Raw genomic sequence first — 17,617 nt, forward strand, 5'->3', positions numbered from 1 at the left:
TGGGTCAGTTGTTTGTTTGCGGTTTGTTTGCAGTTTGTTTGTTAATAATTTATTTAAAACAGAACCCAGGACTTGACACTAGACCGTCGTATCTAGGCAATTCTGATCACTCCATCCTGAATATTGTAATCTTTGACAAGAAGAGATACTAACACCATGTTTGTGAAACTATGGGAGATCCTTGGTCCTGGGATTCAACTTTTTTCTATTGAATTACCTTCCTTTGAGATTCAGAAATAAGAAATTAACTTGTCGAAATCCAGGGTGAGTGCCTCATAAGGGTGAAGAAATTGTATTAGTGTTGCTTAACTTATTAGATATCTAACTACTAGAATTACTATCTCCTGAAGCAGTATTAAAGTCCATAATTCAGTATAGACCCGATTAACAAAATAACTTTCTGCAGTTTTCCACGGGTATGTCAATAATACAATATAAAGGTATCTCACATACTACAATAACCCAGTGTTGTACAACAGATGTCTGCTGATGTCCCCCTAACCCAAACCAAGCTGAATTATTTGTTGGAATGAATATTTATATATATTTATATATATATATTTATATATATTTTTATATATATTTATATATATATGTGGCTGACTGTGCCCACATCTGAAATCCAAAATTCAAGTTTTTCATACAGGAAACAAGATCACATGCCATAATGTTGCTCCACCTTTGAAAGATACCTTCAAAGATTATTTTAAAAGAAGGCATCATAAATTTACACAAAGTAATTTCCAAACAGCCTTAGGTCCTTTTTGAATCTGCTCCTCCTTAGTATTTTTCACTTTTCTACTGTTAGAAACCTTTTTTAAAACAAACAACAACAAAACCCAAATCAAAACATACAAAACGACTGTGTATCACATTTCATTAACAAGAAAGAATTTTAGCAGCTGTGAGCGAAGGTGAATAAAAAGCCAGCCTGCCATTAGGAATTTTAAAAGGCAAGTAACTCCTGCTAGCTCAGGCTCTTATTAATATGTTTTATAAGTGCAGACACAAGATGGTAGAAATACTGTGCAGCTTTTCTTCACTCAGTGCTGTCACTAGTCACCTCCGAGGAATGAAACTGGATATTAACGAATGTGTTTTGCCCCGAGGATGTTTATCCGTTTTCTTTCTGCACAAAGAGAGGCGGTGCCGGCAGGCGGGTCTCCACACCGCCACCCCCACGCCGCTCCGCCGGCAGCTCCGGGGCGCTTCTCCCGGCCTCACCCGCCCCGGTTTCTCTCGGGCACCTTTCTCCTCCCCGTCCCCCGGTAACCGGTTCCCGGGCAGCCCCGCTCCTGCCGCCGAGGGAACGCGGGGGCAGCCGTTACCCGCGGCCGTTGCCGCCCCGCGTTCACCTGTCGCCCCATATCCTAAGGGGAAGGGAAACCCCGAGCCCTGCTCCGTGGTGACTCATGGACAGCCCCGCTCTAATTCTGCACCAGGGAGCCAGGATTTAAGGCGAGAGCGGGGAGGCGCGGAGCGGTGGGGCGCTCCCACTGCCTCCCGGAGCTGGCAGAGGTGCGCTCCTCCGCCCCGGGCAAGCAGCACCCCCCAGCCGGCCTCCGGGCGGTCCGCGGCGCCTTTCCCGCGGTGGCTGCCATCAAAGCGACCAGCACTGGCAGTGAGATCCGTGGTCCCCCGCCTCCCCACCCGGTTCCCGCACGGCCAGGGCCCGGCGCGTCACTTTCTCGGCCACTTCCACAGAACAACCTGTCGAAGGGCCGGGGGAGGGAGGAGGAGGCTGTGCCCCTCTACCTTGCAAGATTGACAAACTGCTCTGTCCAATCGAACCAGAGGGCTTCGCCCCCCGCGGGAGTCTATTGGTCGCTCGGAGGCGCAGGGTGGGGCTTCGCAGCTCGCGGGGCTCCCCTCCAGAGCCGGGCGCGCGCGCCCCTCAGAGTGCAGTTCGTGCGTGGGGCGAGTGTTTGCGGACGGGCCGCACCGGCGGCAGGAGCGCGGCTGCGACTCGGCCCTGCGCAGCGCAGACGCCGCTGCCGGCAGCTCCCGGCGCTTCGCTCCGCCGGCAAGGACGATGCAGGCTTTCCCCGCCGCGCCGCGGCGGCTGCTGGCCGGTTTGCTGCTGCTCGCCGGCTTCGTCTGTGTGGGGGCGTCGCAGCCGCCGCCAGGCAGCGCCGCCGTCTCCTCATCGTGGACGCCGGAGGCGGCCTCCGTCGTGGTGGCCAACCGCGGACTGCGGGTGCCCCTGGGCCGCTCCACCTGGCTGGACCCCGCACGGGACCTGGTGCTACAGGTGCAGCCGGGTGACCGGTGCCACCTCACCGTGCTGGACGAGGACCCGCTGTGGCAGCGCCCGGGCCGCCTGAGCCCCAGGCGCTTCCCCTGCGACTTCGGGGCCCACGAGGTGCGGTACTGGCACCTGGGCGGCCGCAGCCCCGCGCGGGACCGCGTCCGCCTGCAGCTGCGCTACGACTCCCCGAGCCGCGCCCTGGTGCTGCCCCTGGTGCTGGAGGTGGAGGTGCTGTTCACCCAGCTGGAGATCGTCACCCGCAACCTGCCGCTTACCGTGGAACGCCTGCGGGGCACCAGCAACCCTCTGGACGCCCGCAGCCTGGAGTTCGCCTTCGAGCCGGGCCGGCAGCGCTGCCGGGTGGGCCTGCTGCCGCCGCTGGCCGGGCTGCCCCGCTACGGAGAGATCCTCAACTTCCCCCCGGCGGCGGCATCGGCGGCCGCGGGTGGGGAGGCGGCGGGGGGCGGCCCGGTACCCGCCGTGATGTGGGACTGCGAAGAGTTCCTGCGCCTGGGGCTGCGCTACCGGCACACGGCAGGCGGCGGCTCCCCCAACCGTGACCTGGTGCCGCTGGTGGCAGAGCTGTGGGAGGCGGCGGGAGGTGGGGCACTGCTGAAGCGCGAGTACTTCCAGGTGCTTGTGCGAATCCGGGCCGGGACTGAGAATGTGGCCCCCAAACCTAGCTTCCTGGCCATGCTCATGATGGAGGTGGACCAGTTTGTCCTCACCGCCCTCACACCTGATATGCTGGCAGCTGAGGATGCTGAATCACCACCAGACCTGCTGCTCTTCAACATCACCTCTCCCTTTGGCCCTGGCCAGGGCCACATGGTCAGCACAGACGACCGGAGTTTACCTGTCTCCTCCTTCAGCCAGCGGGATGTGAAGGAGCTGCGCATTGCCTACCAGCCACCCACGGAGGACTCTGATCGGGAACGACTCTTTGAGCTCGAGCTGGAGGTGTTGGACCCAGAAGGTGCTGCCTCAGAGCCCTTTGCCTTTGTGATTGTGGTGAAACCCATGAATACTCTGGCACCTGTGGTGACCCGCAACACTGGCCTCGTGCTCTATGAGGGGCAGTCGCGGCCTCTCTCAGGCCCTGGTCCCAGCCCCAACCTGGTGATCAGTGATGAGGATGACATTGAGCAGGTGCGGGTGAGTGTGGTGGCAGGGCTGAGGCATGGCTACCTCACTCTGCTGGAGGACACGCCAGTACCTGCTGCCCCTCGTAAACACTTCACAGTGGCTGAGCTAGCAGCAGGCCGGGTCATTTACCAGCATGATGGCAGCGAGTCTCCACTCAGTGACAACTTGGTGCTGCGGCTGGAAGATGGTGGCTCTCGCCACCATGTTGAATTCCTTTTCCCCATTACTCTGGTGCCCACTGATGACCAGCCGCCCCTACTCAATGCTAACACAGGGCTGGCCATGGCTGAGGGTGAAACAGTGCCCATTACCACCCGTGCTCTTAGTGCCACTGACATTGACTCACAGGATGCCATCCTGCTCTTCACAGTGGAGTCTGGCCCCACTGCTGGGCAGCTCCTCCTCCGTCAAGCACAGCCACCTCCTGGCTGGGAAGAGGAGGAAGAAGATGAGGGCTTTTCTTGGAGGAGGGTGCCGAGTTTAGCAGGGAGCTCCCTAATCTACGAAAAGCCAGTGAGAGAGTGGCTACAGCAGGACATTGTGGAAGGGCGTCTCTATTACCACCACTTCGGGCCTCACAGCCCTGGCCCTGGGGTTGTGTTGGACCAGTTTGTCTTCAGAGTCCAGGATGACAATGACCCACCCAACCGCTCTGGACCACAGACTTTTGTGATTCGGGTACATCCTGTTGACAGATTAGCCCCAGAGCTGCATAGTAGCAGCAGCCTGCACTTAATAGTTGCGGAACAGCAGGTGACCCCACTCCGGAGGAAGCACTTATGTTACATAGATCAGGATTCAGGGGACCGTGAACTCCGCTACACAATAACCCAGCCCCCCACTGACACTGATCCTAACCACCCTCCAGATGTGTATGGAGCCCGCCTTGGATCCCTTGTGCTTACTGAGGATCACTCTGTGGAAGTTACCCACTTCACCCAAGCCCAGATAAATCATCACAAGATATCGTACCGACCCCCACAGGAAGAGCTGGGAGTGGCTCCTCATTTGATTCAGTTTCAGTATCAAGTGCAAGATGCAGCTGGCAATGCAGCCGAAGGGACTTTCACCATCTACCTGCAACCTGTGGATAACCAGCCTCCTGAAATCACTAATACTGGCTTCACTTTGCCTGAGGGAGGCAGCTATGTCCTTAGTCCAACTGAGCTGGATGCTAGTGACACAGACACTGAGCTTGCCCGTCTCAGATTTATCCTGACCCAGGCTCCTCGGTATGGCCAGTTGCGACTTTCTGGGTACAGTTTGATTCCAGGAGGTGTCTTTGGCCTGGAGGATATCAGACAAGGCAGGGTGGTTTATGTGCACAGTGGAGCTGAGACCAACAGTGATACCTGCAGGCTTGATGTGAGTGATGGGGTTCATTTTGTGCCCATCACACTGAAAATGAACGTGCACCCAGTTGATGATGAGGTTCCTACGCTACGGTTGCCCCCAGGCACTCTCGGTTCCTACCTGGATGTGCTGGAGAATGGTGCTTCTGAAATCACTGCTAATGTCATTCAAGGCACGGATGAGGATACAGATGACTTAATGTTGACTTTCATTGTAGAGGGTCCTCCTCAGCATGGGAAAATCTTGGTCCAAGGGGTGCCTGCAGAGACATTTTCCCAGAGAGATTTGCTGGATGGTGCTGTGGTATATGCTCACACTGGTGGTGAAATAGGCCTTCTGCCCAAAGAAGATACCTTCAATCTTACCTTGTCTGACCTGTCTGAGAAGTGGAGTGTTAGAGGCAATGTTGTTCAAGGTATTTCAGTCTTGGTGACCATTCTTCCTGTTGACAGTCAAGCCCCAGAGATTTTTATGGAGGAGCAGTTCATGGTAATGGAAGGTGACAAACGGGTCATTACTCCTGCTCATCTCAGGGCTAAAGATGCGGATACTCCTAATGATGATATACTCTGCACCATTGTTGCTCAGCCCACATCTGGGTACGTAGAGAATATCTCTCCAGCCCCAGGATCTGAAAAATCCAGAGCAGGTGTCGCTATAAGTGCTTTTACCCTGAAAGACCTCCGTCAAGGGCACATTTTTTATGTCCAGAGTATACACAAGGGTGTAGAACCTGTTGAAGACAAATTTGCTTTCCGCTGTTCTGATGGCATTAACTTTTCCCAACGGCACTTTTTCCCCATTGTCATTATGCCGATCAATGATGAAGAGCCTGAAATCTTTACGCGAGAGTTTGTTGTGATGGAAGGCATGAGCCTGGTTATTGATACCCCTATCCTCAACGCAGCTGATGCGGACATCCCTGCTGATGAGTTAACGTTCACAATCACCAGGCTTCCCAGGCATGGCCACATTGTGAACCAGCTGGTCAATGGAAGTGTCCTAGTGGAGAGCTTCGTGTTGGATCAGATAACAGAGAGCTCCAACATACTCTATCAACATGATGACTCTGAGACAAAGGAGGACAGTTTTGAGGTGAAACTCACAGATGGTAAACATACTGTTAAGAAAACGGTATTCATCATGGTTATTCCTGTAGATGATGAGACGCCCAGAATGGCCATCAACGATGGCTTGGAAATAGAAATAGGGGAAACTAGAACTATTCATAACAGAATATTGAAGGCTACTGACCTGGATTCTGAGGACAAAACCTTGACGTATATTATAAGATATGGGCCAGGACAAGGCCTCTTGCAGAGAAAAAAGCCTTCAGGTGGAGTTGAGAATATCACTTTGGGGATGAACTTCACCCAAGATGAAGTGGATAGAAACTTAATTCGATATATGCATTTTGGCCAAGAAGGAGTTCGTGATCTTATCAAGTTTGATGTGACAGATGGAATAAATCCTCTAATTGACCGCTACTTTTATGTGACAATTGGTAGCATTGATATTGTCTTCCCAGATGTAATCAGCAAAGGAGTTTCTTTGAAGGAAGGAGGAAAGGTAACCCTTACTACTGATTTGCTTAGCACCAGTGACCTGAATAGTCCAGATGAGAACTTAGTTTTCACTATTACCAGAGCACCTGTTCGTGGCCATCTTGAATGCACAGATCAGCCTGGGGTACCCATCTCCACTTTTACTCAACTCCTATTAGCAGGCAATAAAGTCTATTACATTCACACTTCAGAAGATGAAGTGAAAATGGACAGCTTTGAGTTCGAGGTGACTGATGGCTATAACCCTGTATTTCGTACTTTCAGAATTTCTATCAGTGATGTGGACAATAAGAAGCCCATTGTCACAATCCATAACCTGGTGGTGAGCGAAAATGAACACAAACTGATAACCCCATTTGAACTGACTGCAGAGGACAGAGATACACCTGATGCATTGCTAAAATTTATCATCACTCAAATACCAGTTCATGGTCAGATCATGTTCAATAATTCCAGGCCAGTCACCACCTTCACCAAACAAGATCTAAATGAAAATCTAATCAGCTACAAGCATGACGGCACAGACTCGGTTGAGGACAGCTTCTCTTTCACTGTTACAGATGGCACTCATACTGATTTCTATGTCTTCCCCAACACTGTGTTTGAAACGAGGAAACCTCAAACTATGAAGATTCGAATAATGGCTGTGGACAACAGTGTACCTCAAGTTGTAATAAATAAGGGTGCTCAGACTCTCCGTATTTTGGCCACAGGTCACATTGGATTTCTAATTACCAACAAGGTGCTTAAAGTGGAAGACAGGGACAGCGCACATGTTACTCTTAAGATCAGAATCACAGAGGGTCCGCGCCATGGCTTCCTGATCCACCTGGGGAAAGGCAACCATAGCATCAGCCAGTTCACCCAAGGTATTACAATACTCTGTGCTTTCTTTAAATCACTGAAAACATTATTTTTCATGCTAAACTCTATAGTAATTGATAGCAGAAACTTCCCAACAATTAAATGATGTATAATGGCTTTATTATTTTTTAGTTCTTTTTATTATTTATTGCATCTGTGACAGCTTTAAATAGGAGAAATGGTCTACTGGATAAACACTGAATAAAGGAGCATCTTTGCTTTGCAGAGCTTACCATCCAAATAACTAGTATTTGGACTTTCTATCAGTGATAGATAGATCTGCATATGGTTCCAGATCTTCAGAGGCTGAGTGCCTTCTTTAAACAGTTTTATTTAGAAAAAGCTAAAGGAGTGGCCAAGCTATTATTAACTAATGGTCATACCATGGCTAGGGAGGGTATCAGTTGCTGTACAGTCTGAGCACACTGAACTATAAAAGCAAAATCATTTCCCAAACATGGGGAAATAATATATTATGACTGCATTTGTTGCCTTAATTACACAAATCTTAACCACAAAGTGTTTGTGGTAAATGAAAAGGTAATGTAAATGCTTTAAAAATATGTCAGTGGTGCTTACTTTTTTACATGGAATTAATATACTAGGTGGTATAAATAGTATGAAAACCACATGTGCCCTATGTTCTGAAATAAAGCCTCAACACAGGCTATGCGGTAACTTTAATTGAAAGGGGTGCATTAGCTATTCTCCAGAGAATTTTCCATGTTACTTTGCAATGAGTTAATAGCTGGTTAATTAAAAATGGAATTAGGTTTCTTGGAGCACCCTGCAGCTGGGGAATGAGCAGACAGAACAACTGCATGGAGACTCAAAATTAAAGGGGCACAGACAGGCCAGGCTGTGGAGGTGGCAAAGCTAGAGATGAATGCTTGTAGTTGTCTGTATTTCATTTCACAGAGCCCATATTGGTATGTGTTCCATGTTACCATCTTGGCTGTGGAGGTATTCTTGTCACATACACCAAATCTTGCAAACAGGCCTGATGAACTTTTGAATGGTTGGATTGCCGTAAGTTTTGCAGTGTTAGTCCAAAAAACAGGATGAAGAAGGACCAGACCATGTCTAAACTTTGGGAACCACCACATGTAAGGTTAAATGTAAGGTTCCAGTGGAACTGTGAGTAGTATTAAAAGTATTGTGAGAATAAGTGAGAAAGAGAAGAGAATTGGAGTTAGCAAATAAACAGATTATCACCTTTTTAGTGTGTTTTCTTCTGCATTGGAGAATGTAGAATTACTGAGTGGATGTTCCTTGAAAGCAGACCACTCCATAGCACAGGGATACCTCATTTTTTCAAGGGAGGGACAGTCAGGATAGATACGTATTCCATTCTCTTTCGTGCCATGTGGCCAGGTACATGTTTGTCAGATGACCAAAATGCAGTTGCTATCTGTCTTTCAGTTGGCAGTTCAAACACGTGGCATGCTCACTGGTCTTCATGTGGGCTTTCTTCATATCCTGAGGCTGCCTGAGCTGTGTGAGAAGCATACAACCCTTGGGAAAAAATGGTTTTAAAGCTGGTGAGGAGTCCCAGACAGCAATATAACTTCACAGGTTCCCTGACCGTACTGGCACACTCTAATTTGTGTTGAGTTGAAGAGTGCTTCTAAGAAATACACATTTACTTAATAATTTTATCCTTTAGCCTCTATAAGCAAATACCTCTGGAGAATCTGTGTTATATCTGTGATATCTCTCTTCTCAGCTTACTAAATGTTTCTTATAATGGTTTGTATTTTATGAAGCAAGCACACATTAACATGTCTTATGAATGCAAGGCCAAGCACTTGAGGGGGAAGAGGTGTCTGGAAAGGCTGCATGAAAGGCTTCTGAAAGGCAGAAAGCACCAAGCTCACACAGGGATAATACAACTACTGAGGACAGGGAAGGAGAACTTGCTGGAAGTCAGAGAATAATGTCGAAGTGGAAGTTGTGTATGAAAGGGCACTGTCTTTTGCTTCCCTTTTTACTCAGATGCCCTCATGTCTATGTCTGCTTTGGGCATGGGAGAGGCTGTGAGTGGCAGGGAGATAAAAATAGTTGGCTGAGCCTAGAAGGCTATGGTTTTGAGAAGTCATGTGAGACACAGAGGTCTTATGTGGACCAAGCTGAGTACTCAAAACTCGGTGTGTAGTTCACTGTTGTCCCTCACATTGTGGCCTTCTACCATTAATTTGCAAAGCACTGTCAAATCCAGAGTAGTGGATTTATGCGTATTTCATGTTTGCGCTATCCTGAGACAAATAATTATCTAATCTTCAGGGCAGGTGTAAAGAAGACTCTCTTTTGTCGTATTCTTCATGATCTTAATATAAGTGCAGATTTTGCAACCAGCCATGAGTAATAGTTTTGACTTTGGAATGCTTCTTTATTGACTGTTGGACCTGCTATTATACACTTGCCTTTTGTGTTCTGATCTCCCCTCCTTTTGGAGGTCCTATCCTCCCATGTGGGGTAACCTCTTACAAGATGCTGTATAGTTCCAGTTTCATTAATATGTGGGTGGGTCCTGATGGAGCTTGTAAAACATCATTACAGTCTACTGGTTTATGTTGGAAGGAACTTCTGGAGGTCATTTGTACCAACCCTACTCAAAACTGGGTCAGCTTTTATGTCAGGTGGGTCTGTTCAGGGTCACATGCAGATGAGTTTTGAAAGCTACTCAATAGTTTGCAAAGTCCATCCTAATACTCTACCACCTCACTCTCCCATTCCTTGGATTTGGGTCTGTGGTTGTATGAACAGGCAGCCTGATTGCTTTGGGCGAGGTAACACTGATGAAACAAGGTTCATTGTGTGAAAGCAAGCTTGAGCAGTCTGGTTTTCCAGATCACCTGTAACTGTGAGGGAAAAGCAGCTGTTTAGCCAAAAACTTCCTGCCTTATGCTTGGAATTGCTCTTCAATATCTGCCCACAAAACTTTATCAAGTGCTAGAAAGGAAATTAGCCTGTCTTGCAAGATGAGCTAAAAACCTCCAGACAAAATGCAGTTGTTCAGAATATACTATGTCCAGGAGATTTGTTGTGTATTTTGTTCACAAACAATCAGCGTGGGGCTTTCCAATACTTCTGACACAAGTACAGTAGGTAATCTTCTGCTAGTGAGGCTCACAAAGTTAACTGGAATTGCTTAAAGGGAGTATTAAAGTGTGGAAGAATTGACTTCTTGATAAAAGGTCCCCAAATTCTGCTTTATATTCTTTTCTATTTAATTGTTAAAACAATCCAAATGAAAGAGAGAGAGACAGGCAAGTGACAGTAACAAGTAAAATATTCTTAAAAGACATTAAGCAGTTCCTCAGTTTATTCAAGTACTATCTGTTATTTCATGTTACACCTGAAAGCAACGCTTCAGATTCATTGTTATTTCTTTGTGCTTTATACCAAAGCTTAAAGAAAAACTCTTGTCATGTGGTAATTTCTAGTCTAGTGCTGTCCTAGGACAAAAATACATACAAAGAGTATTGTTTATGCATAATTGTATTGCACTCACTTCTGCAAGTTAGGGCTGGTGTTTGTTCATAGCAGATATTCATGAAGATTAGATGTTTAAAAGTGGTGAAAGTCTGTCAAGGACCTGCCAAGTCTTTCACATTTAAATAAGTTTAGTGGTATATAACAAGCAGGTAGGTGATGTTTGGATAATGTTTTGAATGTACAAAGTGTGAGAGACTGCTGAGTGTTGGTTTGATAGTCCCCAGTCCCACGTAAGTTTGCGAGTAAGGGCCAGGTCGCATCACACAGCTCTGGAGCTGTGCTGAGGAGCCAGGGAGAATGGGAAGAAATAGTGGAGGCCAAGGATCTGCCTTGTCAATAACACAGCTTGGCTGATGTCTCAGCACTCCATGTAGCCCCTGAGGTCAAAGATATCTACATGGCTACTCCAGCCAAATACACTGCACTTTGCAAGCAATGAATTGGTTCAGCATTCACCCCTGATAATGATTTTCATCTTCTTCTTCAGGCAAGTGTTTTTGCAGAGATGACTGAATTATTTTGTGAAGTGCATTTGTTTCTTAAAGAATATATATTACTATATGTAACCTTTAATAAGCACATCAATTTTGCAGAATTCTAAATGCAAAATCAGTGCCTTGATCTAGTGGAGAGAATTATATTTATTTTTAATAGAAAATTATTTTGGATGGACTTCAAAAATATGTTGGAGAGTTTCGATATCATATTAATGTTTAGCAGGCACTGTCATTATACAGTAATTATTTGTGCTTATAACTAGGCAAATTTTAATAAAACTAGCATAACTTAATCAACCGTGGAAGAAAGGTGTAGAATTGCTGAAGTAACTCTGAGCATGTTCTTAATGAACAGAAAAGAGGTCATTCCTTTGCAGTTCTTTCTGACGAAAATCTGACAAAATTAAGACATTTGGATGACAACGGACTTTTTTTTAGATGAGGTGATCCTGATCCTGCAAACGTTAGCTCAAGTGCTTATCTGTATATGTTGGACCCATGGATTTTGATAAGGCCCACATGCGCAGAGCTGAGTACCTGTGTAAGTGTTTCAAGGATGAAAGATTTATTTGCTCCACTGGCATGAAGGGGTATTTGTTTGTGACCTCTTTACAGCCCCATGAATTTTTGATCTTTATCTTTCAAACATTTATGGAAGAGATTCTTCAGTGCCATATATTTGCTGATAATGTTTTTAACTTGTTTGCCGTAGAAGATGTCTGGCTACTTTTGGAATTACAGGTTTTGGGCAGCTCTAACAAAAGTGCTTTTTGGTTCTTTTTACTAATGCATATGCCCTAACATGGGAGAAGAACTTGGGTGATACTTGATCTTCACTTTAATGCTATTAATTTCAAACACTTTTTCTTAGAAAAAGTATCAGACAAGGATTTTTACCAACAGTAGTCTTTCAAAGAAAGTGACAAAAAAGTTTTTTTGTATTACGTATTTCTCATCACTGCTTAAGGAAACCAGGAACACAATATTAATAAATATTGTACCTTTTACATACCCTATTGCAATCAATGATTCAAAGTCGTGAGTTGAATTTTTTCTTAATGAAGTCCTGTCTGTATAAGTTAATTGCATCTGTTCGGGTTCTTAAAACAGTCAATAACTGTAAGTGTTTGAGCACTATTCATGTTTATGACAGTTCATATAGATTAAATGCCATCTTCTTTGAAATCATGCTGATAGGAAGGGTGGTCTGGTGGAGAGGGCATTTTTGTGGAGGACTAAAAATACTGAGATCTCTCTACTGCAGAAGGTGTAGACATATCCTATCCTAGAAGTAGACCACATGCCAGAAGTAGCCTGTTTGTAAAGGTGGGGTGGAGGGGCCATGTGGACTAATTTGTCTTGTGTCTGGAATGGAAGGTAGAATTTAACCTAGAAAATGTCCTGGGTTTTACACCCATGTCAGCTACAAATTATCTGTGACCTCTACAAGTACATTTCAGGATGAAGAATGATAGAATCAATATCTTAGTGTAGATATATATCTCTTTAAGAAAATGCACCACTAAAAAATATGAAATAGCTCAGACTTTTGAGCCCATATTTTTACATTTCCTTTCAGTTCTTTTTGTAAATACATCTCAAAAGAAAGAGGGCACTGGGGAGGGGGAAGGGAGAGAGAGAGAATGGTAACTGTAAAACTACAACACTGTTAATACTGAAATTCCTGAGCTCTGCTGGAGAACCTTGACCTTTCTCTGTTGAAGATAAACTATTTGACACATGTCAAGTTTTGCTGTAAAAACAATTTCCTACTTTCAGCATTTAAAAAAATTGTATTTTTTCTTTACTCTTTTCAGCTGATATTGATGATATGAAGATATGCTATGTTTTACGAGGGGGTGACAATGCCACCAGTGACATTTTTCATTTCATGGTTGAAGACAGTGGTGAGTACTCATAAAATCTGTGCTTTTGTTGTTCTTGAAAGGGAAAGAGTTTAAGTATACTTTGGGAGTTTAAGAACATTGAATTAAATTAAGGGAAGACCATGCTACCTCCTGGAATATGATTTTTGTTTTGACTTTCTCACATTGTGGACTATTTCTGGTGGTTATGAAGAGGTGTTGATAAAATGTTAATTGCATCTAAAGAAAAAACACTCAACCTACTCTAGCAAGAAAGTGGCATTTTCTAAGTCTAATCTAGCTGTGCTTTCTGTAGTTTCATATTTGTATTCCCTGTCCAGGCTCTTTACACACAAATTCTCATAAGCCTTTTATCTTGAGAAACTTCCTGAATTTTGCTTTGCAGTTATGGATACCTCCTCCTTTGAAGGTTCCATCTATAACACTGTTCATATCGATGCCTTGTCTCTGATGTGCATGTTGCACAGAGTTCAAGTTCAGATTCTACCTGTTTAACAGAATAGTCTATGGCTTGTCACAGATCTTTGTCAGGTGACTGGTGTGAATTCTCCTGACTAATATTATTTTGTAGGATTATGGAGGATGCAAAAGGAAAGAATAAAAACAAAATGGGAATACTTGCATGTTTGAGGAAAAAAATAAGTGTTTGTTTTTTCTTTGTTTTTAAAGAACAAACAGTTTAAGGGGTAAACAAAACACATTAACAGGCCTTTTCATTCCATTCAAAGTCTGTACTTAATGTGGATATTCTTACATGTAGATACTCCTGTGTGTGGTAACAGGTGGCTAGATCATGTTACCTTAATACTTTTTTATTATGTGATATATAGCTCTCTGAGTAATTGGCTATTAATGTTATTGATTTAATAATATACTACTTAGAAAAAAATGCTTCATATTAGCTAATTTTCAGCTCATATGTACTCATTTGAGCTCAGCTTGAGTTACTGACTCACAAGAAGCAGAGCCAATTAATGGTATTAAGATCAGTGACCAGGGGTTTGTCCTGTCTGTCACAGATTGAACAGTTTTGTCACTATCTACCATTGCTGGGAGTGGGATATTAAAGCACAGTCTCCTGTTCATTGTGCTGGACAAGTACAGAAGAGACAGTACCTCTAGAGACTTTTGAAAATGTCTTTGCAAATCTTTGCTACATCAGAGAACAAGTAGTGAGATAAGTGTTTGTAACCCTTGATTTATTTTCCTTAGATGTTTTCTTTTAACTGAGATATAGGTTAGAGAAATTTAAAGCTAAGTAAAGATAATGGAACATGGGATGCTGTCTGTTCTTAGTAATACATGATAGGTGTCACCACATGAGGACATTTTTCATGATTTTCAAGCTGTTCTTCTAGTAGGTGAAAAAATTCTCAGTCTTGAGATGTTTCAAGGTTTCATGTGGTGTTCTTAAAACTGAGATGTTCCTTGAGAACCCAATATTTGTGAGACTTCTCTCCATGCTATTTGAACATTTGTTAGTGGCAAATGTGTAGTTAAAGCAAATTGTACTTAATATATTCCAAGTCTATACCAAGATTTTTTCTTTAATTGGAAAACTGACCTGCCACATCTGCTTCTACTTGGCAGAGTTGTCAATTGTAACAGCATGCTATTTTTCATAATACAAAGAATCCTTGTGATAACAAGGTGCTTGCTGATTTTTTAGAACCTTTGGAACTTGTGACAATGTTATCTTCTTGCAGGTGACTTAACTAGATGGTAAGATGGTCTTTGCTTTCCTGAGGCTATTTGTTGACACAGTGAAAAATGAGCTGTGTTGCATTTCATAATATTTATGATTTTCTGCTTGATTGAAGATGGTAAAATGAAATTTAAAAGGGATGAAGTTGTGATCAAAACATTCTGTCTGAAATAACTCAAATTTATTAGCAGTGTCTTTAGAATTTGTAAAAAGGGTGAAAAAACCATCAATTTAATCTAGCTATTTTTCCACCCTCTTCAGAAAGACATCAAAGACAGTATTTTGCAGCTCACGTACCTTTTGGCAGAATTTCAGTGGTACAATACTGTTGTTTTAGTGGTTTTGAGTTTAAGCCAGGTCATTCTAAGAGACTACAGACAAGATCTGAGTGAAAGATGCAGCAAAGTCTGCTGACATCCACAGTAGAATAGCACACTTCAGACTTCAGTCTCCTATATCAGGAATTTTGCAGTAGTAACAAGTTTGATGGCCACCACACAGAGCCTAATGCTGTAAATGAAATAAGTGGGACTTCAGTTAAGCTGAATTTTGCCATAGTCCGTAAGTGATCCGGTTGAAATCAAGAGCGGGTTCAAAGTAAGATTCAGTTACTGAATACTTGTTCATATTATTCAGCTAATGTTATTTCAAATAAGTAAAAAAAAAAAAAATAAGGCACATCTTGCGACCCTAGTATTTTGTGTCTTCCAGTCCTCTCATGCCTCAGTGAGGGGAACCTACAATACCAGTCTCTGCTCTCTTCCAATAACATGAATTAGAAAGTTGATTTTGCACCATATATGTAGTCTTGCCTGTATTCACCTATGTGTCTTGGAATATTTGTTCACGGTCTATAAGCAGCACATAGGAGAAGAGCATGACTTTCTCCAGCTCTGTATTTTAATGGTTGATCTACCCCATTCATTATACCATGACATATATGAAAAATGTAGTTCTTTTGTCAGCCTCTTAAATGATGATCGTCTGATGGGGACCTGAGTCTTATCTCAGGCAATCACCTGGAGGCCAAGTACAAGGAGTCATCATACTCCTCCAATGTGAATTTCATTGTGGAACTGGAATTTTATTTATCCTCTTAGATGTAGCTAGCATTTATGATAAGCAAATTAGGACAACAGCAGACTAGGTGGGTAAGGGAGTGGAAAAGTGCCAAGTCAGCGCTCTGCCAGCTCCTGGCCCCTTGCCCACCCTGTTTCTCAAAGCAGGAGTGAGGTGAGTGCCATGCTGCGTACCGCCTCATGAGCTAGGGTCTGAGAGCATGAAATATGGTACTGGGGCCAACTTGTTTAGTTACTGGCCATGGGAGAAACCTGCAGTCTACATAAATGCAGAATAGGTCCGGGGTTGTGGCTGTCTCAAGATAACGTTCTGAGTATAACTAAAGAAAACAGAAGTGGGCTCATTATGAAGAGAAAGGTAGGCCATGTAAGAGTAAGATGAAGGAAAGCCCTTAGGACTGTAATTCACAACAGAGAGCATAGGGCCTGCTGTAATCAAACCAAAATTAGAGGTTTCGTCAGAAGGAACTGTTTGAAGTTTTCACCTCTCAAAGAGTCTCATTGTCAGCATCAATTACCCACATATGTATGGCTGTAGTGCTTTTTGGGATTTAAATAGCATGTTTCATAAGAGTCATTAGAAAGGGAAATAAATTGAATACAATTCAGTTATTTATCAGCACTAATATTTTTTTAAAGGCAGAAAAGGTTTTAGTTCTTCACTTTTAGGGATTTAGTCTCAAGACGATCTGCTATAAGGTGGGTGAGTCCCTGCATTTCTCTTCTACTTAGAACAAGAAAACACTGTAGTATATTGGATGCAGCTGTGTTAGCTTTGTGACATTTTGGAAGAAACTTTTGCCGTTCATATTAGCAATTTGCTTTGTGCTTTGTTTTGAATTTTAATCTAAAAATGATTGTGTGGAGACCTGTTGATACTGAAAGTTTTATGAATCCATTTTTTGTTTTTCACCAAGGTTGAGAAATAGTCTCAGTTGAATCTCTTTCCTCAGAAATAGCCTCCGCATTACATTAATAAGGTGGAGGAAAAACTTTTCTTAGCAAATGCAAGCATGTGACAGTGGTAAATCCCGATGCTGAATTATTAAATTCTTAATTCACCAATGCTACTAGAAGGCAGGGAAAGCAGGACTTTTCTTTCCCATGGGAGGTAAAAGGAATGGAAACCCAGACTGATAGTTGAACTCCTGGATGTATTTGTGGTACGAAGATTTGCACACTATTGAGATACTCACTAAGCTGAAGAAAAAGATCCAGCTGAAAATGTTTGAACCTTTTAGTTAGGGAAAACCAAACCCTCAGAGTAACTTAAATCTGATAAACTTAATGAGAAACTGCAGTGTCTGCAGCAACTTCATATTACTGGAAGCTCAGGGAAACTGGATATATATGACACTGCCAAATACATGCATAAAGTTGGTGCTTCAGCTATGCAAAATGTCACTAATCCGTATGGAATGAAAATTGACACAGAAATTAACTCCAGTGTGTTGAGCTCTTGTGCCTGTTTCAGAAAACTGCATGGTACAATTTCATGTTGTATCCTTTATGAGTTGTTTGAGGCATTTTTCTCCTTACATGAGAAACTAGTACTGAGAATGCAGTTAAAACTGAAGTCCGTCGTTTACCTTTCCTTTATGCCCTGCTTGTCCATTTTTTCAATGTGACTGCAGTAAGTCTTAATAATTGAATATCAATATGGATGTAAATGCCCACCTATCCAACCTGTAGAAGATATTTTCTAGTGAAATGTGTTGTTTCAAATAATGTGAAAATGGTTGAACAGATTTTGCTGATTGTGTAGAATCAAACAAG

The 17,617-nt window shown here is 43.7% G+C and overlaps 1 protein-coding gene across 1 annotated transcript in view; it reads left to right on the forward strand.

The window, feature by feature from the left end:
• The first annotated feature begins 1,865 nt into the window (after positions 1-1,865).
• The window catches only part of FREM2 (FRAS1 related extracellular matrix 2), a 133,920-nt gene continuing 118,168 nt past the window's right edge, over positions 1,866-17,617 (forward strand). The window contains exons 1-2 of the mRNA XM_021286899.2: positions 1,866-7,181; positions 12,989-13,078. Of these exons, the coding sequence (XP_021142574.2) occupies positions 2,033-7,181; positions 12,989-13,078 (5,239 nt within the window). The 5' untranslated portion in view covers positions 1,866-2,032. The remainder of the gene's footprint in view (positions 7,182-12,988; positions 13,079-17,617) is intronic.

The sequence above is a fragment of the Columba livia genome, chromosome 1, assembly GCF_036013475.1.
Source record: "Columba livia isolate bColLiv1 breed racing homer chromosome 1, bColLiv1.pat.W.v2, whole genome shotgun sequence".
NCBI classification, from domain to species: domain Eukaryota; kingdom Metazoa; phylum Chordata; class Aves; order Columbiformes; family Columbidae; genus Columba; species Columba livia.